The 24,784-nt window shown below is 38.2% G+C and overlaps 2 protein-coding genes and 1 long non-coding RNA gene across 12 annotated transcripts in view; 2 read left to right on the top strand and 1 right to left on the bottom strand.

Moving 5' to 3' along the window:
* Nfe2l2 (NFE2 like bZIP transcription factor 2) overlaps nucleotides 1-4,347 on the top strand; it is a 32,700-nt gene extending 28,353 nt beyond the window's left edge. For all 7 annotated transcript variants that reach the window (XM_013358300.4, XM_005324636.5, XM_021725938.3 and 4 more), the window contains one exon: nucleotides 304-4,347. In XM_013358300.4, coding sequence (XP_013213754.1) covers nucleotides 304-1,515 — 1,212 coding nt within the window. In that variant the 3' untranslated portion in view covers nucleotides 1,516-4,347. The remainder of the gene's footprint in view (nucleotides 1-303) is intronic.
* Nucleotides 4,348-5,775: 1,428 nt separating this feature from the next.
* Hnrnpa3 (heterogeneous nuclear ribonucleoprotein A3) lies at nucleotides 5,776-15,259 on the bottom strand. Of its 4 annotated transcripts, none has more exons than XM_078017648.1 (11): nucleotides 15,057-15,217; nucleotides 13,124-13,246; nucleotides 12,887-13,033; nucleotides 12,593-12,803; nucleotides 12,191-12,280; nucleotides 12,012-12,107; nucleotides 11,838-11,918; nucleotides 11,215-11,355; nucleotides 10,338-10,460; nucleotides 10,180-10,247; nucleotides 5,776-7,401 (listed from the first exon to the last, which is right to left on the bottom strand). In XM_078017648.1, exons 1-10 carry the CDS (start codon nucleotides 15,126-15,128, stop codon nucleotides 10,195-10,197), a joined length of 1,137 nt encoding a protein of 378 aa, XP_077873774.1. In that variant the 5' UTR covers nucleotides 15,129-15,217; the 3' UTR covers nucleotides 5,776-7,401; nucleotides 10,180-10,194. The 4 variants fall into 4 exon arrangements, with proteins under 4 accessions (XP_077873774.1, XP_005324699.1, XP_005324697.1 ...); XM_005324642.5 differs by lacking the exon at nucleotides 5,776-7,401 and adding an exon at nucleotides 8,132-10,087 and having other exon boundaries at nucleotides 15,123-15,259; XM_005324640.5 differs by lacking the exon at nucleotides 5,776-7,401 and adding an exon at nucleotides 8,132-10,087.
* On the top strand, nucleotides 14,722-24,052 carry LOC144365576 (uncharacterized). Its single transcript, XR_013424178.1, has 2 exons — nucleotides 14,722-14,882; nucleotides 22,806-24,052. It is a non-coding gene; the product is annotated as an uncharacterized LOC144365576 (long non-coding RNA).
* Nucleotides 24,053-24,784: the final 732 nt, after the last annotated feature.

Here is a 24,784-nt window from a genome sequence, read left to right as displayed (position 1 = left end):
TTAGGTGTATACGTCTATTGAAAATGGACATTAATCTCTGGATTATAGAATGGAAGTTGAGGTAATCTGGGCATGGTGGTGCAAGCCTTTAATTCCAGTGATTTCAGGAAGCTGAGTCTGGAGGATCACAAGTTTGAGGCCAACTTGGTCAACTTGGTGAGATCCAGTCTCAAAACAGATTTTAAAAGGGGCTGGAATGTAACTCAGTGATAGCATGCTTACACAGCATGTGCAAGGCCCCGGGGTCAAACTGGAAAAAAACTTAATACTGGTTCATATAGTGTAAACTTCTTTTCCATGCAGTGTCTTAATATTGAAAATGATAAGCTGGTTGAGACTACCACCGTTCCAAGCCCAGAAGCCAAGCTGACAGAAATCGACAACAATTATTTCTACCCATCCATCCCCTCACTGGAGAAAGAAGTAGGGAACTGCAGTCCACATTTTCTGAATGCTTTTGAGGATTCCTTCAGCAGCATCCTCTCCACAGAAGATCCCAATCAGTTGACAGTGAATTCATTAAATTCAGATGCCACATTAAACACAGATTTTGGTGATGAATTTTATTCTGCTTTCATAGCAGAACCTAGTACCAGCAATAGCATGCCCTCCTCTGCTACTGTCAGTCAGTCACTCTCTGAACTTTTGTATGGTTCTGACCTTTCACTCTGTAAAGCTTTCAACCAAAATCATCCTGAAAGCACAGCAGAATTCAATGATTCTGACTCTGGCATTTCACTGAACACAAGTCCTAGCATGGCATCACCAGAACATTCAGTGGAGTCTTCCATCTATGGAGACCCACCACCTGGCTTCAGTGATTCTGAAATGGAAGAGTTAGATAATGCCCCTGGAAGTGTTAAACAGAATGTTCCCAAAACACAGCCAATACATTCTGGGGATACAGTGCAACCTCTGTCACCATCTCAAGTGCACAGTGCACCTGTGCATGATGCCTACAGTGAAAACACACCAAAGAAAGAAATGCCTTTAAGTCCTGGTCATAGAAAAACCCCATTCACAAAAGACAAACATTCAAGTCGCTTGGAGGCTCATCTCACCAGAGATGAGCTTAGGGCAAAAGCTCTCCATATCCCATTCCCTGTGGAAAAAATCATTAACCTTCCTGTTGATGACTTCAATGAAATGATGTCCAAAGAACAATTCAATGAAGCCCAACTTGCATTAATTCGAGATATACGTAGGAGGGGTAAAAATAAAGTGGCTGCTCAAAATTGCAGAAAAAGAAAACTGGAAAATATAGTAGAACTGGAGCAGGATTTAGGTCATTTAAAAGATGAAAAAGAAAAATTACTTAAAGAAAAAGGAGAAAATGACAAAAGCCTCCATCTACTGAAAAAACAACTCAGCACTTTGTATCTTGAAGTCTTTAGCATGTTACGGGATGAAGATGGAAAACCTTATTCTCCTAGTGAATACTCTCTGCAACAAACAAGAGATGGCAATGTATTCCTTGTTCCCAAAAGTAAGAAGCCAGATGTTAAGAAAAACTAGGTTTGGGAGAATTTGACATTTTCTGAGCTAGTTTTTTTTTTTTTTTTTTTTTTGTAATACTAAAAGCTCCTACTGTGATGTGAAATGCAGAAATATACTTTATAATTCTATGCAAAATTATAGCCAAAGCTAGTATAGAAGATAATATGAAATTTAAAAGCATTAAAATATCAGTACATTGAATCAGTGATTTCACTTTTAACTATAATTTCTTAGAACACCATTTGGACTAGATTCTGCATAAGTGTAAATACTACAAAACTTATTTATACTGTTCTTATCTCATTTGTTACATTCATAGATTTATATGATGATATGACATCTGGATAAAAGTAAATCGTTGCAAAACTAACCACTATGTACTTTTTTTTTTTTTTTACAAATACTGTATGAACGAAAAAATGCATTTTTTATATTCAATTGTTTAGCTCTGGCAAAAAGCAACTTTTAAGAGCTGATACTAATAAAGGAATATTATGACTGTTAAACAATTTGAGTTTATTCACAACATTTTCCATAAGACAATCATCTGATACACTTGGACGTTCTGTTTTTTCATGACTTCAAAAAAATGTGGTACTAGGGTTATCAAGATAATGGCAGTTCAACAGCAGCTGTATCTTTTTTTTTTTAGAGTGATAGAGGGAGAGATAATTTTTTTTTAATATTTTAGTTATTGGCGGACACAACATCGTTGTTTGTGGTGCTGAGGATCGAACCCAGGCCGCATGCACACCAAAGGAGCGTGCTACCGCTTGAGCCACATCCCTAGCCCCAGCAGCTGTATCTCAAACAAGGGAAATGTTAAGTCAAAATTCCTGTACTAGAATTTGCATTCTAGTATAGGAAGGATAGCAAACATAATTTATTATCTTAGAAAATAAAGGTAACATAAAATAAAGGTCCTGCTATCCAGTGATAGCCTGAGACAGGAGGATCACAAATTCAAGGCCAACCTGGGAAAAAACCTTGGGAATGTCAGCATTTGTGTTGCAACCTAAAACTACCTTGAGGTTGCAACATTTGAAGGTGTGGAAAAGCAAGAATTTTTGATAAAAGATGGAAAACATGGAGTGAGTCTAAAGGTCAAGAACTTGGGAGAGAACACATTGTGGCAGGAGAGGATGAGGGATGGAACACAAGCCTTGTAAGCCCTCACTTCGGCCTAAGAGCTTATTGGCCACAATAAGCAGGAATATATTCAAGCACTGATTGTGCCAACATCCTCTTAAGAGCAACTAAGTACTAGACTAGATTCTGCATTTCAAAAAAAACTAGAGAGGAAAGGACTTTATTATAAATGGTATTGCCCAGAAATGGAGTAAACTAGAACACAGGTAAATGGGAACTGGCTCCCATTTGGACACCTTGGAATATTAGACGTGGAGGCCTTACCAAGTCCTTTTAAAAATGCATTTTCAAATCATTCATGGCTTCCATTCAGTTCATCTAAGCAACTGTAATGTGATGTTAAGTATTTTGGACTCAGGACACTCAAAGCAAGCATTAAATATCAATTACTCATTTAAAAGTTCTATTAATCCAGTCACATGTGGTGGTACACACCAGTGGTTCCAAGTTCAAAGTCAGAGGCATTAAGCAACTCTGGTGAGATCCCTCTCTAAACCAAATATAAAATAGGGCTGGGGTTGTGGCTCAGCGGTTGGGTACCCCTGCGTTGAATCCCCAGTACCCAAATGAGTGAGTGCGAGTTCTATTAATCCACCAGGAACAAGATAGTGTTCTACCACCTCTGGAACCAGATAATCCGAGTTGCTATTAGTTCCTGTAATGACCTCTAGCCAACTTTCTTCAGCACTCAGGCTTGTTTTTATCAGTTTGGGCTCACATTAAGCATATTATAGCTGGTGTTTTGAATACTTTTCTGATTCAGATGACTTAAGATCAAGATTGAAAATGACTTCAAGGAACAACAGATCTGGGATTCAAATACTGTGTCCTGAATATTGTGCTGTCAAGTAATTTCCTCTGGTGGTGATAGCAGTGGTGACTGAGGACGCCTAGGAGACTTTTCCAACCTCAGAACAGTATTCATTCTCACTTGAAATTAAGTGGGGGTTCATGGCAAGAATGTTAGCAGCAGACCCATTTGGAGCGCCTGTAGTTAGTTGGTACTTAGTAATGACTGTCTTCTTCCACTTAGCTGCATCCACTGAGTTCCAAAATACTTTCCCAGCTCATACAATATAACCATATTATACTACCAAAATTATTTTAAGTACTAATTCGATTGCAATTCTCACTTAAAATTTCTAGAACAAATCCTAAAACTTACTTGAACTATTCCTAAGTTCCATTCTGTAGTTTGAGAATGTATACCTTCTGAGGCATTAATGCCAATCATTGTTCTAGACATACTAGTTGCTTAACTTCATGTAAATGCCCTTTTCGTTCTGAGATTTCTGAAGCCTGTTTCACTGATGTGCTAGGTGGGAGTGTGTTCAAATATATCTCCTATGCCTCTATTTTTGCAATCAGGTCTTGGAACATAGGAATTCTTCCTATTTGAAGATACTGTCAGATCAGTTTGTTGATATAAATTAGTACTACTGAAGAACTGAGGAAAAACAAAATTTTCAATCTCACATGAAAAAAAGATGTCTTAGACACTGGCATACCTAGTCACCCATGAAAATTTCAGGCATGCTCAGTACAGATATATAGTTAAGACAGGGTCAAGCCAAGTGGCCAAGACTGTGGCTTAAATGCTCCTGCCTCAGCCTCTGTTGCTGAGACTCCAAGTGTACAACACCACACCTGGACAGAAAACACTTAGAATTGACAAAACCACAACATTCTTACAAACCAAAAGATAGACACTAGTTAAGCTCTTTAAGATCATTTTCATGTCATGATATTTCAGGATCAGTGTTATATTCCTTTTACATTAAAAAAAAAGCGCAGCAGTATATGAACACCCAAATAATTTCTCTAAGCTCACAATACTATTTAAAATCTGATAAGCAAAACTTTATGTAAAAAATAAGACCAAAAACCCACTTACAACACCTACTAAACACAGATTAACTTCAAGTATGCAGCCCATCAAACATTTACATTTGAAGGACATAAGGTTATACAAATGCAATGCATTAAAGATTGAAATTACCAAATTAAAAAAAAAACTACCTGTGCTGTAGCCTTCAGGTAGCCAGTTAACATTTGACAAAATTTTTGACAAATCCTTTAACAATTAAAATGAATGTAATGGCTATAATCGTTTTTTTTTTTTTTGCAAAACACCAGTCTTCAGAAAATAACAGTGATAGAAGATCCAAATGTTATCTCCTGAATGTTTTGCAGTTAATAAAATTTAATCTTATTGAGAAAATACATTGTTGAATGTTATTTAGGGACTCAAGTATTAACATGAAATAAGGTACACAATTTTTTAAATTACTTAACTGCAGAGAATATTAAACCATTGCACATGCTAGGAAACCATTGTGAACACAAGCAAAATGTGTTATAATTCTACTAATGGCCACAAATCCTCATCGGATTTCTATTTACAAGGTATTTTACTTAAAAATGTACTGAGAAAATATCAACAGCTGTTAAAGCTAGAAAACCAAATTTGCAATGCTACTAAAAAAATTGTGAAAACCCTATCCCATATTATCAAGCCATACATAACCACATCCATTTCACTTTAACTCGGGTTAAAACTGCAGGAGTGTAGTTCAACACCAATTTTAAGTAAGGTTCTTTCCCCAACTTGCCCTCACCAGATATATTCAACTTACCAACTTCAAGAAACAGACACTTCTAACATCTGGGAATATTTCTGCTGCACCCAACCCCCTTTTCTCCCAGTTTGTTTGTTCATTGATTTACTTACTTAATTAATCCTTTCTTCTCCCCCAGGTTTAGATTTCTCACATCAACTTAAGTATCTCACTGTGACTTAAGTGAAGCAGCAAGAATTGTGGCAATACACTTTTAACGTTTTAAGAATACTTTCTTATATATCTACTTCCCAGTTATATTCCATTTAATAAAAATACACATCTTTGGGGCTGGGGATATGGCTCAGTTGGTAGAGTGCTTACCTTGTTACATGCATAAGGCCCTATGATCAATCCCCAGCACCACACACACACACCAACAAAAAAACCCACATTTTTTAAAACAACTTTATATAAAAGGCTCATTTCATGTTTACTGTTTTATTACTAAAGTTATAACATTCACCTATAGCATTTAAGTTACAAGAACATCATGAAGTGACGAAACACACACATTTCTAAAAATATTTTAATGAAAAATTTCTTTCTGTAAACATTTCATTATACTACAAATTAAACAGTTGAATCCATTACAGACCACCTCTGAAGTCTTAAAAATCAGAAAACATTGAAGCTTCAAAAGTAATTGTGAATATTTAGGTAAGCTAACAATCCTTACATTACCCCTGCACATTAGCATGCTTAATCACTACTTTGTGACATCAGTTACTGGAACTGCAAGAGATACTGTCATTAATTAGAAATATTCCTAATTGTGACTTTTACCAGAACTCTAACCAAATTTATTTCTATTTAGTCCCTGAACAAACGGATTTTACCAAATATATTCCCATAGGACACAAGTTTAAGTAACCTCAGCTTTTAAGAAAGGAATAATCTGCAAGTTTAATATCAGTGTGAAGTTTGCCTCAACCATTTCCCATTTCCTTACTTTGTTTATTGGTGTTACAAGTTAAAGACAACATGGAGAGGCTGGGGTGTAGCTCGGTGGTAAAGCTCTTACCTATCATGCAGAAAAAAAGGCCCTGGGTTCCAACCCCAGCAACACCAAAAAAAAAAGAGACAGACAATATGGAATTTTCAGAAATGACAGTGGAACTACATTTTTAAAAAATTCCTTTTATTTCATAAATGAACTGGAAAGAATGCTTTTAAAATGTTTCCTATCTTATTAAATTTGTTCTACTAAACCATGTTGTGAAGGAATTTTATCATTAAGAGGCTGTTAACCTTTAACTCAATTCTATGAATTATTCGGTCCTAATTTAGATAAGAGCTAACCTTTTTCCTTAAACCTTATGGCAAACTCACTACTCTCATTCATGAAGGAAATAAACTCACATCTTAGAAACTAGTGTTTTGAGCAACTGTCCCCCTGAAATTGTTATTCTATTAAAAAGTAAATTAAACCTCAAGTTTTAACAAGCCCTATTGTGGCAGCAAAAATAGCCCTTATGTACAATCAGCAACTGATCTGAATAGTAACCAAATAATTCTTTGGGAAAAGAGGTAATTTCATTTGTTTAATTAGGCCTCCATTGCTTCTAGCTAAGAGTAGCGAGAATGAACAAAACCAAGCTTATCCTATTTGTTCAAATAATTCCCTGAATTTATATGCAAGAGAACTTATACATGAGGCCACCTGAATGAAGAAAACCATACCACCTGGTAATGCTGTAAATTCATTTGAAGGTATTTTTCCTGGCGTGAGGATTGACAGCTTAACGCATCAGTCATGTATGTTACAAAAACTGTTTCCACAGAAGTATTTTCCCTTACCCAAAACTGACTTGAACCTGAAGATATTAATGAATTGTATACATGAAGGGGCCACATCTGCATCAAGATGAACACTTGTGGCCATTTCAGAATTTTAAAAATTGTCCTAGGTTTAACACATGTTGAACGTGGTACCAAGTTTTCAGCTTTATAATTTTGCCAATGTACCTACTAGAAAGGGGATGAAATTCCAAAATATGTAATATAGATTTGTAGGGAAATAAATGGTGTCATCAATTTTTACTGTGAGCTACAAACCTTACCCAGCCAGAAACCTTCGTATTTAAGATGGTAGGAAAGACATTCCTCATTTAGGCAAGTAGGGTTCTCATTCAACCTGCAAATCAAAAAGATTACTCTTACCTTGCTTTACAAAAAATTACTCTTTAATTAGTGAAAAAATTCAAATTCAAGCCTTACCTAATCCTTATTGCCCTTCCTTGCAGGTCTAAATGCTAGACCTAGTGACTGTGGCAACTATCTCTCATTGATGTTCCAAAAGGCGAAGAGCTCCTTCCTGCTACTTTCTTCGATATTTCAGTTGTAATAAGCAGATTTAACTAGCTTTTGGAAAGTTGCTTACTATCATCATAGTATCTTATGCCTTCACTTCTCAGTAGTTGAAGCTCTTGCTGCTGCCTTGTCATTCTTTATTTATGCTGACTTGTCCATACTCAAAAGGCTGCTGAAGTCCTGTCTTAGTCAGTTTCCTTTGATCCACACTGTGCTTAAAAAGCACATCTTAGGTCCTTTAAAGCTGGTTAAATCGCTCTCCTCATGGCTTACTTTTCCACACTGTTCACAAAAACTAAGCTAATACAACTTATAAACAGGTCACATACACAGATTTCACCTGCTTATAGGTTGCAAACATTGACTTACTGAAAATGTATTCACTATTGAACTAGTTCCAGAACATACAAAGTTCATTAACAGTACAATTAACCTCATATGCCATTAAAGGATACTGTCAAGGTTGTGTCAAACAATTTTTCACAAACATAAAAACAGAAAATGTTAATCTCCCCCATTCTTTCAACCTTTATTATGTGAATAAAAAAACTTGAGACAATTTAGCTCAATTTTAATAAAATGTTTCCCAAGCATTAGTTTGACCAGGTACCCAAGGTTTTAAGTTATGAACATTGACAGTGTCCATTTATATAACCACACTTGAAGTTATTAAGGACTTAACCATTTTCTAATATTAGCCTATTTTCTACACTGCTTATTCACATATGCCCATTAACAAATGGAATGTTGTCTGTTACATTTATTGGTTTGTGAGTGTTTTCTGGAAAACTGCAGTATCTGTGAAGACCGATTTCCATGCTGGCATTGCATGCATCCAAATATTAATAATGCACAGAGGCACAGAATTAGAGCAACAAGAGAGCATATTCAAACACTAGCACGCCCCATTCCCCTTTTTATTGCTTGTTTTGCTTAGTACTTTTAAAACCAAGTAAAAATCTTGAATTCAATGTTCAACTACCAAAGAAAGAAAGAATAACAGCAGGGCACATACTTAGGGCTTGAATGAAATTTTAAGCACTAGCTGGCGCAAAACAGTAAACATTGGTTTTTGTATATATGACCTTGTTATCATCTATAACTCTTCTCAATCATGGTCTTCCAAACAAATTGATAACTCACACCAACATAATTTAGGTTGAAATATACATAAAGAATAACAATGTGTTCTTTGGGAATTTAAGAAAAAACTCAGGCTATCCAAATTTGGAATTCAGGTCTTTGGGAAGTGAGAAGCTTGTACTAAGCAACTGTGCTACATTTCTGCTGCATTGAGTTATTTTCAACAATTATACCTAAACTATCCTTGGTTTTATTCAGCAAAATGTATAGGGCAAAATCAGGAAAGCATGCCAGCCAGTTGAGGGTTCAGTAGCATGATTTTTATTCTCTTGCTATGAAAGCTTTATCAAGGGGGGGAAAATTAAACCAAGGAAAATAAATCAAGATATATGGGCCTCATGTGCTTTAAAAAGAAAACAAAACAGATACCCACTTATTTACTCCAATGTAGCAGGCTCAGTGGACCTTATCTTAAAAAAGTTAACAATGTTTTTTTAAGCTGGGAGGGGGAGAACATCCACTACCCTTTTTCCGAATTTAAATAGAGGGCAGCAGACATCCTTTACACCCAAAAACTATGGCAGCAGTTTAAATGTGACCAAGGTAAATGTAGAACGGAGATGTTCTAAACACAGCTAGGACTCGGCAAATCTAACACACTAAAATCATGATTACATTGTGAAAGAAAATGCACAAAAACCAAATAGGAATTTTGAGATATTTCATTTGAAGATAATCTTAGTGCTATTAAATTCACAAATACGCTAATTTAAATACCCAATCCTATTTATCTAAAACACACATTTCAAACATACAAATATCTATTCTCTCCACATGTCAGCGCCCATTCATATCATGGTTTGGAAATGGGGAGAATAGATTCCCCTTAAACTGCAAGTCAGCAGGTGTTTCTTTACAGTTAACTTTAGCAAAATTCATACAAAATAGTAATTAACAATGATCTTCTTTACTGTTAACTCACAAGGAAACACCTTCAAAACTGCATTTTGTTAAAGTTTCTGTACTAAAATGTAGAAAAACTGAACTACACAAATATTGAAAAGTTAAAAATTCCTTAATTTTTTATTCCTGGTACCACTACCACAATTTACAGGGCAATATACCTGATGTAATGAAAAGAAAAAGAAAAAGACAAAGCTACAACAGATAAAAGACCTCAGGAATGTACATCTAATTGACACTACATTGCATTAATCAATAGCTGCACTTTTTGCAAACTGTGGCTATGACAGTCCTGAACAAGAAGGGTTTCCTGTTTAAGCTGCAGTAACTTTTCTGACTATGGATCATCGTTCCTTCTGTGGCAGATTTTTACAGTTCCTCTAATGCATTTGGGACGACTGTCTCAAAGTAACCTGCAGCTTTCCTGACAACTCCTCGCTCTCTCTCCTGCTAAGAACTGTAGCCTGTTGAATAATACAGGATAAAAAAATTATTACACTCAGTGAACAGTTCCACATATTCTTTATCATCATGATAAAAACTTAAAGATACCTACCCTTTTCTGCTGTTTTTAAAACCTTCTGCTACCATATCCACCACTTCCACCACCAGATCCATAACCACCTGAAAATACACATGTAGAGTTTTCAAATATATGTAAAATTTTAAATTAAAATAGTTCTGAAAAGAGTTTTTTATATAAAGTATATTTACCACCATAGGGACTGCCAGAGCTTCTTCCACCAAAACTGCCCCCCTTCATGGGTCCATAATTTGATTGCTGTTGTCCACTGTAATTTCCAAAGTCATTATAGTTCCCACCACCACCATAGTTACCTGAAATCACAAAAGATTTTTATTGGTGGCTTACCTATACAATAATTATTTCCCCATTTTAATTTATGTAACTCATCTTGACAATCATGGTAGCCCTCTCTGCAACTCACATCCAACTCTTACATCCAAAGAGATTTTATAGAGCTACCAGACTATCTCTACTAGTCTCCTAGCAAACCCTCAGATCTAGATAGCAGGGCATGTTTCTAAATAAACTGCCAAATGTCAGACTATTACAGGAATGTCTACTTAGATTCTATACATATTCTCTCATTCATATATTCAACATCATCAAAACTTTCATTGTTCCAAACTCACTGTGATTCTGATAAAGTATATAACTTTTAAAATGACACAAATACCTTCTATCAGAACTCACTTTCACTAGTAAATTCCAAAACACTGCATTTCTAACAAAGTTATAGTACCATGGAACGATGATTCAAACTTACTACATTACGCATTCATAACATCACGATTCAAAGTACTTTTGCTAAACTATACCCAAAACCGCATCTTGAGTCTGGGAGTATTCAATTTGCAGATCCCATTTGACCAATTCAAAAGTGCCTGAGAGTTAAATGGGATGGAATACAGTTCACCAATATACTAATAGCCAGCAAAGTTAAGGAAACTATCTACCTATTGATTATTTTCCAATATTACAGTTAATCAAATGTGTTTATCACTTTTTTGAAACATCTGTAATGAAACTATGTAACTGACATGAGTATTTACATACAAGTTAACTTACCACCACCAAAATTTCCTCCTTCATTGTAACCATCATATCCTCCTCCACCACCATATCCACCACCTTGGTTTCCATATCCTGGTCCACCTCCACCATAACCTCCTCTACTACTATAACCAGGACCACCACCATAGTTGCCACCTAAAAAGATAAAATAAGGCCACACAAAATAATCACAATTGATGGTCAAGGTATTGAATTCAGGTTTTTCATTACAATTAAGTCACTGGCCAACAAAGCAATGAATAAACACTAAAACCTGGCAATACCTGGTTAATAGTGCAGCAACAATCTGGGCTAGTAAGAATTAATACTTAATTACTTCTTGAAATGAAAACTGTTTTCATTTTTTAAAATTTCACTTAAAAAAATTTCAAGGAAAAGTTTCACTAAAATTTGATCTCAACTGTCAAGTACAATATATCTTACTGGCCAAAAGGAACATAATGTTTAATCTCCAAGAAAAAATGTTTTTCTATGGCACTAGTCTAAAAATACAATTTAATAATCAATCCACTTAAGTCATGACTAAAATTACACAGTATAACATTTTAAATACATTTTAAAGAAGGTAGAGAAACAAAATCAAGATATTAGACATTAAAAGACAAATAAAAACTTACCATCACCTCCAAATCCATTATATCCACCATCACCTCCTCCGTAACTACCTCTGCTGCCACCACCTCCACCACCATAGCCTCCTGAGGAAATGTAAGATTTGACTTAAATTATGTATTTAATTTCTATTAAATTTCAGATACAGATGTAATTAATGTTAGTAAGTATACCCTTACCTCTTCCACCAAAGTTTCCACCACGGCCAAAGTTACCTCCACCACCTCCAAAGTTTCCTCCACGACCCATAAAGTTGCCAGATCCACCTCCACGACCTTCAACACAGGCAAAGAAGTTCTTTAAGAACCTAACAAAAACCCCTCACATTTACTGAGTATGTATATATGATCCTACTTACCTCTTTGTGATCCAGCAGACTGCATCTCTTGTTTAGAAAGGGCCTTTTTCACTTCACAATTATGCCCATTAATAGTGTGGTATTTCTGAACTAATTTTTTAATCAAACAAACAAAAAAAGTTATTTTATGTTTGGCAAATCATATGTAAACGATATCCTGTGTCATTTTGTAATTCATTAAAACATTGCCAAGAAGGTAGTTGACTGAGTGGGGATGAGGGAGCATTCTGGGATGTAAAAATAGTTCTTGATTATCATGCTTGTTACACAAGTGTAGGTGCTTCATGAAAAGTGAACTGTACATCTCATAGGCTATTCAACACAAGATTACAGCAATTTAGCAAAGTTAGTTCACAGAAGAAAACCATTCGTTTCCTCAAATTCCAATAAATTGTTACTTACCAACAATTTTGTCAACTGTATCATGATCATCAAAAGTTACAAAAGCAAATCCTCTCTTTTTTCCACTCTGCCTGTCTTCCATAACTTCTATGGTTTCAATCTTGCCATACTTTTCAAAGTAATCTCTCAAATTATATTCTTCTGTATCTTCTTTAATACCACCAACAAAAATTTTCTTCACTGTTAGATGGGCACCAGGCTTTACAGAATCCTACAAATAAAATAATAGGTTGAGTCAAAAAAACCAAACTTTCACAACTTCACATATTACAAAACATGTTATTATTAAAATACCTCTCTAGAAACAGCTCTCTTTGGTTCCACTACTCGCCCATCAACCTTGTGTGGCCGAGCACACATTGCTGCATCCACCTCTTCAACACAAGAGTAAGTCACAAAACCAAAGCCCCTGGAACGTTTTGTTTGGGGGTCTCTCATTACCTACAAAATAAAAATTTGAAAACATTGAAATATACCTTCACAGGCCCTCCACCCTCCCTTTCCTAAACCTTTGTTTCCCTAGTAACTTACCACACAATCTGTGAGTGTGCCCCATTTCTCAAAATGTTCTCTTAAACTATCATCTGTAGTTTCAAAGCTCAGACCACCAATAAACAGCTTCCTCAATTGCTCTGGTTCCTTTGGATCGTGGCCCTGAGAAAGTCAATATTTTAATTATTTCTTGCAAAAAGCTAATTTTTTAAAAGTTCAAATCTTTAATCTACAAAGTAGTAAAAACAAACACCTGTAATATTTGGTTCAGTTAAAAAGTCTGACTAAAATGATAGCAAGGAAATCAGCCTTTCAAATACAAAATCACTTCAACTAAATTAAATCATGAAGTCCAAGACGACAAATCCAGAACCCAAAATTCCTTAACTTTAAGCTACAACTGTTAGGTTATTTAGGAGTTGCTAATGAGAAGTCATTTTCTGTAAACCTGAAGTGTTGGAGAAATTGTCCAATCTATGCCATTTCAAATATTCAGTCAGCACAACAAGAAGCATTTAATTTTTAACCACAAAACTGTGTAATACAACTTTGAAAGTTGCAAGCGGCAATTTAGAGAAAGTCATCTGTTTCATGAAAATCGGTTATTAAAACAGACACTTCCCAAAACCTTAGGAAAAAAACCCACCACATTTCTTTCTGCAACCAGTTTGTTATACAGTGCAAAAACTATGCATTTGCATCATCACATCAATAAATAATTTTTAAAAAAAATCTTTATAGAGTGACAACAAACTGTCAAGTGGGACTTACGGTAAGTATATAAACTGGAGCACAAAACATACTGAGGGTTTAAAGAACAAATTAAGATGTGGCCCGACTTTGTTTTAAAGACTTAAGGAATTACACGAAATGTCATTTAACGCATGCACTCACAATCACATCCTAATGTTTTCTAGAAGACAAGGTATTTTAACCTGAAGAGGTTGTCACATGCTAAAAAAAAAAAGTTAAGTGACTAATAGGCTAATGCACTAATTTACTGACAATTTTCTCAAGTCTTTACATTTGATTTGATAAACATATTAAGTCCACAATAAATCAAAACTCAAATAACCGAAAACACATGAACTTAACTGCACTTGCAGTCCTCTAAAACAAAAACTCAGAAAAACTATAACTAGAATCAACCCAAAGAGAAAAACGGATATCAAAAAATGTAAATTCCTATTTAACATCTACTCTCAAATCCTCCAAAGTACTGCATCCACATGGCGATTTAAGTAGTTATACTTTATACTTTGTTTAGCAAAATTAGCCTATTGAAAAGAATTTTAAAGCAGCGAACTTTTCAGATATCTCGTTATCTCCAATTTGATACTGCGAAGAACAGGCCAGAGAATTAATAAACTCTCGTCACCGAAGAGGACCTGTAAAAGCCTAGAAAATTGCCGGCAGAAGTTCAGCGAAAGCACTGCGCCCCGAACCTCGAAGCCATCTGCGGCCATCTACCGGGCCGCCTCCTGACTGCTCCTCCAATCCCGCGCTCCTTCTCAGCGGCGCAGCGAGGCGGCGGCCATTGCGGGCCAATGCGCCATTTCGTAACGCGGCAGCGGATCAATGTCAATGTGGCCGCCGCCCGCCTGCTCGCTCGCCCGGATGTGCGGGCTCGTCCCCTCCCCCCACCGCCTCCTCCCAACCGCTCCTGCTGAGGCCCGCCATGCCGCTCTCGGCCTCGAATCCGAGGCCGCGCAGCCGGCGGACCGGTCGCTCGCCCGAGGTCCCCCCAGCCACGCCTCGCCTCCGAGGGCCTCCACTTGTGCGGCCGAGTGAGGGCGAGGTAGGCGAGGGGCCCCGAGGAGGCTCCCAGGCCCGCTCCCCTCCCCCTCCCACCGCTCGTCTCAACGCAGAGCGCGGGACGGCCAACCTGGTCCACCCGGCCTCCCCGCTCCCATCGAGCCAGGCCCCCCCATGCCGGCCACTACCCGTCAACCCCCCACTCTCCCCCTAATACCTCCTCCCCCCGGCGGCGGCGGCGACGGCCGGAGTCGGGCTGGGGGCGACCGGGCGGCGGTTTTACCTCCATTTTGAGACCGGACTCGCCTCTTCCAACTCGAGTTCAATATGGGACCGAGAGGAAGAGGCGGGGCCAGCCGTCACGTGACGCCCTTTCCGCGCGCCGCCGGCTTGGTGGGGGAGGGGCGGCGTAAGAAAGGGGCGGGGCTAAGCGGGAGAGAAGGGGGACTGGAGCAGAGGGTTGGCGGGAGGAGGGCGGGGGCGGAGGCTCGGCGGAACGCGGGAGCGCGCGCGCCTTGCTAACTTCCAATGCAGCACAGCCCTTGCCGCCGTTCGCGCCCTGGCGATTGCCGGCACGTCAGCTCGGGCTGGGCCAATGGCGAGCGCCCACGTCGGGAGAATGCCTCATGACCGCGCGTCACCGGAGAGAAAGGCCTTTTCCTTTCTTCTTGCGCCTCTTTCCCCTCCCCCATGCAGGCTTCTCGGTCTCCATTTCCGAATTCATTCCAGTCCTGTGCCTGAACTAAAACCACTTGTTTCTATCCTACAATTTTAAGGTTTCAAGAAAGGCTCGACCCCTCGAATCATTTTTCCAGCTTCCAAATGCTAGGGACCAATGTATATGACTGGCGACGCCCACATGAGAGGGCCTGTACTGAAAATCCATGCGACACTGACATGCATGAATCATGGGGCACCTTGGACAGGCCTCAAAATGCGGCTGATTTACTGAATTTTTATCCTTAACGACCTGAGTCAGGACTAATGGAGGTCAGTTCATTAGGTGCTCACTGATCTCAAGAATTGTCAGGCCTATTTTTTAATGTTTTTCTAGTTATCCAGGAAAGAACTGAAGCATGTGTTTTAAGGGACAGAATTTAGGGGCTTGTGAATGGCTTAAAAATTTCTAAAGGGGCACATTCACCAGACGTGCTACCTCTTGGCGAGTAATTATTTTACTTTCATGTAGTCACATTACCAATTCTGTTATTCAGTGTAATGAATGAATTGAATTAGAGAGAAAACCAGAGATCTAATCCTTTTTCTGCCTAGCCAAGGGATTTTTAAATCATTTGATCTTAGCTTTAGTTTTCTTTTTTTAATACTTATTTTTTAGTTGTATTTGAACACAAAACTTTATTTATTTATTTTTATGTGGTGCTGAGAATCAAACACAGGGCCTCACACATGCTAGGGGAGCTCCGCTCTACTGCTGAGCCATAACCCCAGCTTTAGTTTAGTTTTTTGACTGAAAAAAAAGCTTTAGCTTTAGTTTTTTGACTGAAAATAGGGATAGGATTGGGTGATCTCCCAACATCCATGACAGCCATAAATTAAAAATAATAATATTTAAACAAAATTACAATTGACAAACCTCCCTTCCCTGCTAGGACATGCTTTATATTTTAATTCAGCAACCCACATGAACAACTCCTTTAGAATTGATCTGTCTCTCCCTTGAAAGATTAGAAGTCTAATCAGATATATTGAGAATTATTTGAAAAGAAAATTTGTGTTAAATGGGGAGTGGTCAGCTTGGAGTGTGGAAAAGAGACATGAAAAGTGAAGAATTTATTGATATTTAGCATTGCCAAAGGAGGACATGCCTCGTATTTGGGAAACAAAGTTTATGTTGTGGGGCAAAAACCAGTCAGCAGACCTAAATGTAACTTGGATGAAATAACCCCCAAGTGGCCTCCTCCTGTTGCTCTGATTTCAGAATTACAAGCAAACTTGTTTAAGTACAAGTACTCAGGTACTTCAGTAGCCAACAACAGCCTTGATGCATTGTAAAAATTTATAGTGTCTGGTTAATTCCAAGATTTTGTGAATTTCGTTACTATGAAATAATCTTGATAGCCTGATCAATTCCAGGTATGTAGAAAAATGCACTGTTAAAGACCATAGGAAATGGCACAGTGGAAAGCTGAAGTAGGAGGATCACAAGTTCCAGGCCAGCCTGGGCAACTTGGCAAGACCATTCTTGAAATAAAAAGGGGCTGGGGATGTAACTCAGTGGTAGAGTGCCTCTGGATTCAATCCCCAGTACCTACCAAAAAAAAAAAAATTATAAAATGATGGAAGATGTTATCCACACTGAGCAATTCTATGAGACATTACAAGGGTGATAAAGGAGAATATTTACCTGGCTTTGCTATAGGGCATGGGTGTCTGTATAGTGTAAGTTATTTCTAAACAATGTTGTATTTTTTTTTTAAGAGAGAGTGAAAGAGAGAATTTTTTAATATTTATTTTTTAGTTCTCGGCGGACACAACATCTTCGTTGGTATGTGGTGCTGAGGATCAAACCCGGGCCGCACGCATGCCAGGCGAGCGCGCTACCGCTTGAGCCACATCCCCAGCCCCAACAATGTTGTATGTTAACTTGAGAAACAGGATTACTAAATCATTCCATCTAGGAATATTGTATGTTAGTCCATTTATTCAGGTGTTTGTCCTTTAATAAATGTGAATTTTTCCCTTTGGAATTATCCTAATTTATTATTCTTTTGGGGCAATGGATTGAACTCGGGCAGTCGGCCACTGAAAAACATCCCCAACCCTATTTTGTATTTTATTTAGAGACGAGTCTCAGTGAGTTGCTTAGTGCCTTACTTTTGCTGAGGCTGGCTCTGAATTTTTGGCTCTTGCATCAGCCTCCCTAACTGCTGGGATTACAGGCTTGCGCCACCACACCCTGCCAGATTTATTATTATTATTAACTTTAGGTGATTTTTAGGCACTGACTATTTTTTATGCTTTAAGCCTGCCCTCTAGCTCTAAGATCATGTGGCATACAACTATCCATGGTCCAGTTCTTGATGCTGTAATACACAAACTTGAACCTTGGCTGCTATGTACCCTTGTATCCCTAGCTATGTTTGAAATGAAAGAGACAGAAATGAGGTTCCTGGGGTGGGATGGGTGGCAGAGGGCCTTATAATCTAGATCAAGGCCTCTCAACTTCTTTCATATGACACAGAAAATGATCATTTTTGTACAGCACACTAGGGTAAACTGAAAGAGATTTGGAGCCACCTAAATGATGGTTAAATTTATAACATTTTCTTTAAAGTTTATAATTTTGATAAAAAATGAAATACATAGTATTAGGGGAGATATTAAATATAGAATTGGCATAATACTTTAAAATAACGATTTCCATGTTTTTTAATGATGGATTTGAACTTGTTCCTGTGAATACATTTTGATATTAGGTTTTATGGCTGAAATGGCTTTATGCAGTTTTTGATCCAGACTTTTATACTGAACTTCTCATATTCTGAATAGTCATTATCATTGAGGGACTCTGATCACATAAGTACGCAATAAAATATTTAAAACCATTTTATACAACCATTCAAAATTTACAATTATAATTATATTTAAAGGATGTAGCAACTCTTCTTTTATTGACAAATGTAATTTCATGTGATAATCAAATGGATTTCAAACCCAATAATATATTTTTATATCAAGATTTCTACATTGAAGCTTTAGCTTGCAGAAATGTATGCATAGAAAACAGCTAGCTTGAATGCCATTAAAAGGACACTGCCTGCAAAGGTATAGAAATATTAAAGGCATTACCTAGAGCTGAACCCACCAGAAACTGTTCTCTGCTCAAGCTCCTCTCTCATGCCTTGACAGACTACCCTCTGGGCTGTGTGTGTTATATACCTTTAGCAACTAGATTATAAACTCATACATGGATAAGAGTTTCTGGTCCAAGATAGGCAGTAGGGTACTTTGCATATAATTGCCCACATGGCAGATACTGCTCACAGACAATCAGAACTGCAAGTGCCGATTATTGACCATGGTGGCTATTGCTTACTTGGCACACACCCCAGACCACCCTGCATAAAATGCCCTGGGGAGTCCTAAATAAGGCAGTTCATGACCAGAGGTACTGACCCCAGGGGCCCTGGCTGCTTCTGACCTCCTTTGACTGCCCCATTGCAGGAAGGGTCAATTTCTCATATCCATTCAGGACATAAGCATGCCAAGGTCTGCTGGTTGAGAAACATTGTCTGGCTTGTGTGACTCATTTTATGAATGATGAATCTGTTATACGGAGAAAGGAAGGAGTTGATTTTTCCAAGATATGGCAGAGTCAGAACAAAGAATGGTAATTGAATGAAATTATTTTGGACTGGAAGAAAGTAATTCTTAGAAAGGAAGAATTGTAATAAATCATAAACTTTGTTTTCTGCCTCTATATTCAAGATATGCCAACTGCTTTATTTTCTAAAATCTTGGTTTTTGAAAAGGAGTATGTAAAGTAAACAAACAAACAAAACACACAAAATAAAGATCTCTCCCCCTTACATCCTATTACAAAGATTTGAGCTCTGTCAAAAACTGAAGTACATTTTCAGCCTATTCAATGTGTTAAGTATGTATTGTAAAAGGGGTCTGGAGAAAGAGACCACACAAGAGACTGGCTCCATGCAATTGGCAAAAGGGGATTTATTGGGGATCCATTCCAGCGCGCTGGGGCTCCGTGCTCACTCAAGAAGGGAGAGCAGCCCAGAGCCCAGAGCAGAGGTCAAGCAGAGCTTAAGTACACTTTTTGGAGGGGTCGGTGGGCTTTGCATACATCAGAACAAATCATCATGAGGCGCGGGAAAATTGAACAACAACTCTGAGACGGGATTAGTACATTCATTGGCGGGAACAATCTGGGCAGGGGTGATTGGTCATTCCTAAGCGGGGTACACATTTAAACTGATTGGTTTTGGAGCCTAGATGCTTACGTGCCAAATTACCTGGAGCCCTTAGCTATTAAACAACCAGGGAATCAATGGAGATATTTACTGGGCAGTTCCCGCATTGTCCTAACAACTTACAGAGATTACAGGTTCCGGGGGTAGCAGAGGAATTGTAACAATACCTAGTCTTTACATTTTAGCCCAGGCCTTGCCATTTAGAAGCTTTACAATGCCCAGTCTTTTACACTTTAACTCAAGCTTTTGCAGCTTAGAATCAGCTTAGAAATTTTACCTTTACAGTATGAAACACATTTGTTTCATTTTTAAGTGAAAAAATCCACATCTAAAATTACCTTTTTTCTCCACCCTAAGTGATGGTAGGTGCTTGAAATTCATGATAGTCACTCACATTTTGAATACTACCATGTGCCCTGTACTGTGCTGACCATCTTATGTTCCTGATTTCATTTAATTCCCCTAACAACTTTAACAGGTAGGACCTATTATTATTTAGCTAAGAAAACTAGAGCTTAGGAAAGTTGAGTAAATTGACAAAGGTCATAAAGGTCCTATGACTAAGGCACTGAATTAAAATATGTCATTTTAATATTCTTGAGGGTTGGTCACAACCTTTCCTTAAAAGACTTTCTGTCATGCCTCTGTCTTGCTTACTACTTAAAAAAAAAAAAAAAAAAATCCTGTTTCCAGAGACGTCTACAGTGCCTGGCTATATAATAGGCAATTATTATGTTGTGAAGCTCATTTAAATGAATGAATGCGAAATGAAAAATTTCAGTTCCCCTACAGAGCCCTAGAGAGCCTACTGCATAATTTGTAAAGCATAGTACAAAAGGAAAATTCAAGACCCCTGTTCAAAATTAAGAATTTCAAGACTGATATCAGAGGATTATTCCTGAAGTCAAGGCCCTGTGTGTCTACAAAGGTCACAAGCCCATGGAGCCAGCAGCAGTTTCCTTTCTAGTGCCCTGTCTAAAGCAGACTCTTAGTCTCTTGAGCAATTTATTCATTTACCATTTGGTGATTTACCTCTACTTCTTCATCAGAGACTCATTTCTTAAGTATTCATAATCTAGTTTCTGCCCTAGGCTGCAGAAATTCTTTCTTCAAGGTCACAAATGATTATCTAATTGTCAAATAAATTTGTTGAGAGCCACAGCCAGTAGGGGTGGCGCCTGGCATTTTGCTGGAGGGAGTGGTTGAGAGGTGACGCCAGGGATGATGATAATTAAGTTAAGCTGTGTATAATTGCTGTGACTGGATGATGCTGGATTGGGCAGGCTATGTATTCAGTTGTATACGGATCCCTGCTGTCCGGCAATAGGGCTGCTCCTGCTGCCTTGGGTGCCCGCTACTTTTGAGTTCTCCAGGAATTCCCTGTTGAGTTCTTGCGGAGTCCGGTTGAGGGCAGAGAGAGTTCCCAGGGAGAGCATGTGGAGTGCTGGTGAGAGTTCGGGCATAAAGTAGTTCCTGTGTGAATCTACAATAGCCTCCTGGGGACTTGGGTTATTTGTGCCCAGCCAGACTGCGGCATAAATTTTCCTATTTTCAACGTTAATCCTTTCAAATTCAGGGATTAGTATTACTACCTGTCCCTCCTTTATGATGTTTTCCTCCCTTTAGTAAGAAAAATTATTCTCCCCTTCTGTGCTGTCTGCTTCCTTCTGGATCCTTCCCTCTTTGATTTTCTTTCCCCTGTTTTCCTAAGATTTTGTAATAATGAAAATAGACATTGTGAAATGCATGGATTGTTCTCTCAGGGGTGGCTATTTACCCTGGGAGAGAAGGTATATAGTGATGTCCACACCTGAAAACCCTCCTGGAATGTGTCCATTCCTCCCAGGAGAATGAAGTAGTGATTAGTGTGTGGAGATGATGTGATAGAGCATTGCTTCCATCTAACACACACACACACCGCAGGCTGATGATTGAGAGGATGAGGAGGTAATTTCATGCTAGTATTATTCATGAGACACCCATAATGACTATACTTTCTTTCAGACTCATCCCAGTTTTTTTTTTTTTGTTGTTGTTTGTTTGTTTTTTTTAAGAGAGAGAGAATTTTTTAATTTTTAGTTTTCAGCGGACACAACATCTTTGTATGTGGTGCTGAGGATCGAACCCGGGCCGCACACATGCCAGGCGAGCGCGCTACCACTTGAGCCACATCTCCAGCCCCTTGAACCCACTTATTTACCCTTGGATAAGGATGAACTCTCCGTGCCTCAGTTCCTATGCTATCATTGCCTTAGTTAATTTCCTGGATATGGTATTACTTTACCTCCCATCAATAACTTTCTCTTTAGTACTTAATTTTCCCTAAACAAGGAGGTTTGGGGTTTCTTTTTTTTTAATTCAGCCTTTCCTGTAGACAAAAGTATGAAGGGACACAGCTAACCCTAGGCTCTATATAATGTTATATACAATATGAGAAGGCATATACCTTGTAAACCAATCAAGGATTTAGGCTTAACAGGTTTATATGTGGCTCAGGTCTTCCGTTGGATACATGGAGTCTTTCCCCATTTGAGGTTTCTTTTTATTTCAGAGGCCTATTCACGTAACAGCGCGTTAGGCTGGGGTTGTAGTCCAATTGTATAGCACTTGCCTAGTACGCATGGGGCATAGGTTCAATTCCTGGCAAACCAACAAACAAAAAACAGTTCTCACTATAAAAACACTTTTAATATGAGCTACAAAAACCTTACTTCTTGCCCTCACATCATTAAATATAGATGGAAGATGCCATGTACCCAATAAAGTGGTTTTGTTTTTAATTATTCAGTTGAACAAACAAAATATGCTGGTTTATATTGCAACATATATTAGAAACATCTTCTAATCTTCAAAAGCTTATATAAGAATTAGAAAATAACTTTTCTGCACAGCCATGGAGAATGATAGGTGTCCTTTTGCCATGGTGGCTGGGTGGTGGTAGGGTTTGTGGGCCCATTGCTGGGTTCATTTTATTTTATTTTTAATTTATTTTTTATTTTTTAATATTTATTTTTTAGTTTTCGGCGGACACCACATCTTTGTTTGTATGTGGTGCTGAGGATCGAACCAGGGCTGCACGCATGCCAGGCGAGCGCGCTACCACTTGAGCCACATCCCTAGCCCCCATTGCTGGGTTCTTCAAGGTGCAACATCCAGTGGGTTTTGAAGATGAATGAAGGTCATTGGAATAAATGCTTTTCAAAAACTTGTCATAGAAGATGACCGAAGAAAATTGCTAAGAACACATTTGACATGTAGCATAGTACCATGGTAGCTGTCAATGAGTGCTCCAGTTCTTTGGCTGTGGTATTTAAAAATACATCCTTGCCTCAACCATGTGGCATGCAACATTGTGGGAGGAAAAAAAGAAAAATTTATCAAGAAAACAAATAGAAACAAATTATGAAAATTTTATTTGATATTGATAAACAAATTATGTGGTAAAATACATGCTTGACTATTTTTAGTTGCTCTGTGAAATAAATTGTTTTCTTATAACAAAAGAAATTAAAAAATAACATAAAAATAAATAGGTATAGATTATTAAAAGGCTGTAGGGTAAGCATTATTCCCTCTATTCTACTATTAGACTTTTTTTCTGTCATTTAAAAATTATTTTGTGAAAAATATAATATATAAAACAATATATAATTTTAAGCATTTCTAAATGTACAGTTCAATGTCATTAGTTACATTCATAATGAAGTGGCACCCCCTTTCTCCACAGAAAAGCCCTCTTCACCATGGCTGATTTTAGGACTATCAGCAAAAGAGTCCATTGTAGATAAACTTCCTATTTTCGTGTCACCCTGTTTACTTGGCCACTGGCTGAGAAGATACCAGCACTCCAGATGCTGGACACCCCCTTACTAAGTTTTCACAAAGGAATCCAGTATAGTACTTTGAAGAAATGTACAAACAAGGCCTCTGGCCTTGAGCTGGGCTTCAAAGAGATGTTTACATTTTTAAGATAAGTTACAAATGGGCTCCATGGTAACAGCTGGTAGTGGGAGGATACTAAGAAGAGAAGAGGCTCTCCCCTTCTCAGGTGTTGTCCTTGAAGAGTTAACATGCCCAGAACAGTTAAAGAAAAAGCTGCTTTTATGTGAATTTCTGCAGACTGTGAACTTCTGAGCCCTCCCCTTACATGCTGGGTATAAAACTCTGAAACACCCTGAACTCGGGGTTCAGGGGGATTGATTGATTTCAGCAAAGGCTGTACCCTCTGAACCTGGCTGCAGCCAAATAAAACTGTTTCCTGCTATCTTCAGTGCCTTGCCTCCTTTGTCCCTACAACAATAATATTATGTAATAATCACTGCTATCTGTTACTAAAATTTTTTTCTATCAGCACGAACAAAACCTCTGTACCCACTAAACAGTATTGCCCCATCTCTCTTTCTCCCAGCACTGGTAGCCTCTAATCTCCTTTTTTTTATAAAAAAAAGTCACGTTTTTGATATATTTTTTTAAAAAAGTCATGTTTTTGATATATTTTTGAGTTGTAGGTGGACACAATACCTTTATTTTATTTTTATGTGGTGCTGAGGATTGAACTCAGTGCCTCATGCATGCTAAGCAAGTGCTCTACCACTGAGCCGCCAAATCAGCCCCTCTACTCTACTTTTTTTTAAAAAAATGAACTTAGGTGGCTAAATGAATGGGAAATAGCTTTTTTTTTTTTTTTTTTTTGAGAGAGAGAGGAGAGAGAAAATTTTTTAGTCATCAGCGGACACAACATCTTTGTTTGTATGTGGTGCTGAGGATCAAACCCAGGCTGCACGCATGCCAGGCGAGCACGCTACCGCTTGAGCCACATCCCCAGCCCAAGCCACATCCCCAGCCCGGGAAATAGCTTAAGGGATGCAAAGGAATGAGACCCAGCTCTTATCCTTCAGATGGCTGTAAAGAAGTAAGGTTTGGGGGCTGGGGATGTGGCTCAAGCAGTAGCACGTTCGCCAGGCATGTATGCAGCCCAGGTTCAATCCTCAGCATC

This window comes from Ictidomys tridecemlineatus, chromosome 7 (assembly GCF_052094955.1).
Source record: "Ictidomys tridecemlineatus isolate mIctTri1 chromosome 7, mIctTri1.hap1, whole genome shotgun sequence".
Taxonomy (NCBI): Eukaryota; Metazoa; Chordata; class Mammalia; order Rodentia; family Sciuridae; genus Ictidomys; species Ictidomys tridecemlineatus.
Note: the sequence above shows the minus strand (reverse complement) of the source record. Positions and strands in the feature narration are given on the sequence as shown.

What these genes read in the sequence shown, in the direction of transcription:
- Hnrnpa3 (XM_078017648.1), bottom strand. Translation starts at nt 15,128, where the DNA reads ATGGAGGTAAAACCGCCGCCCGGTCGCCCCCAGCCCGACTCCGGCCGT. An exon ending in GTCTGCTGGATCACAAAGAG is followed by an intron (nt 12,108 to 12,190) that starts GTAAGTAGGATC and finishes CCTGTGTTGAAG; the next exon opens with GTCGTGGAGGTGGATCTGGC. An exon ending in CTCTGGCAGTCCCTATGGTG is followed by an intron (nt 10,248 to 10,337) that starts GTAAATATACTT and finishes GTGTATTTTCAG; the next exon opens with GTGGTTATGGATCTGGTGGT.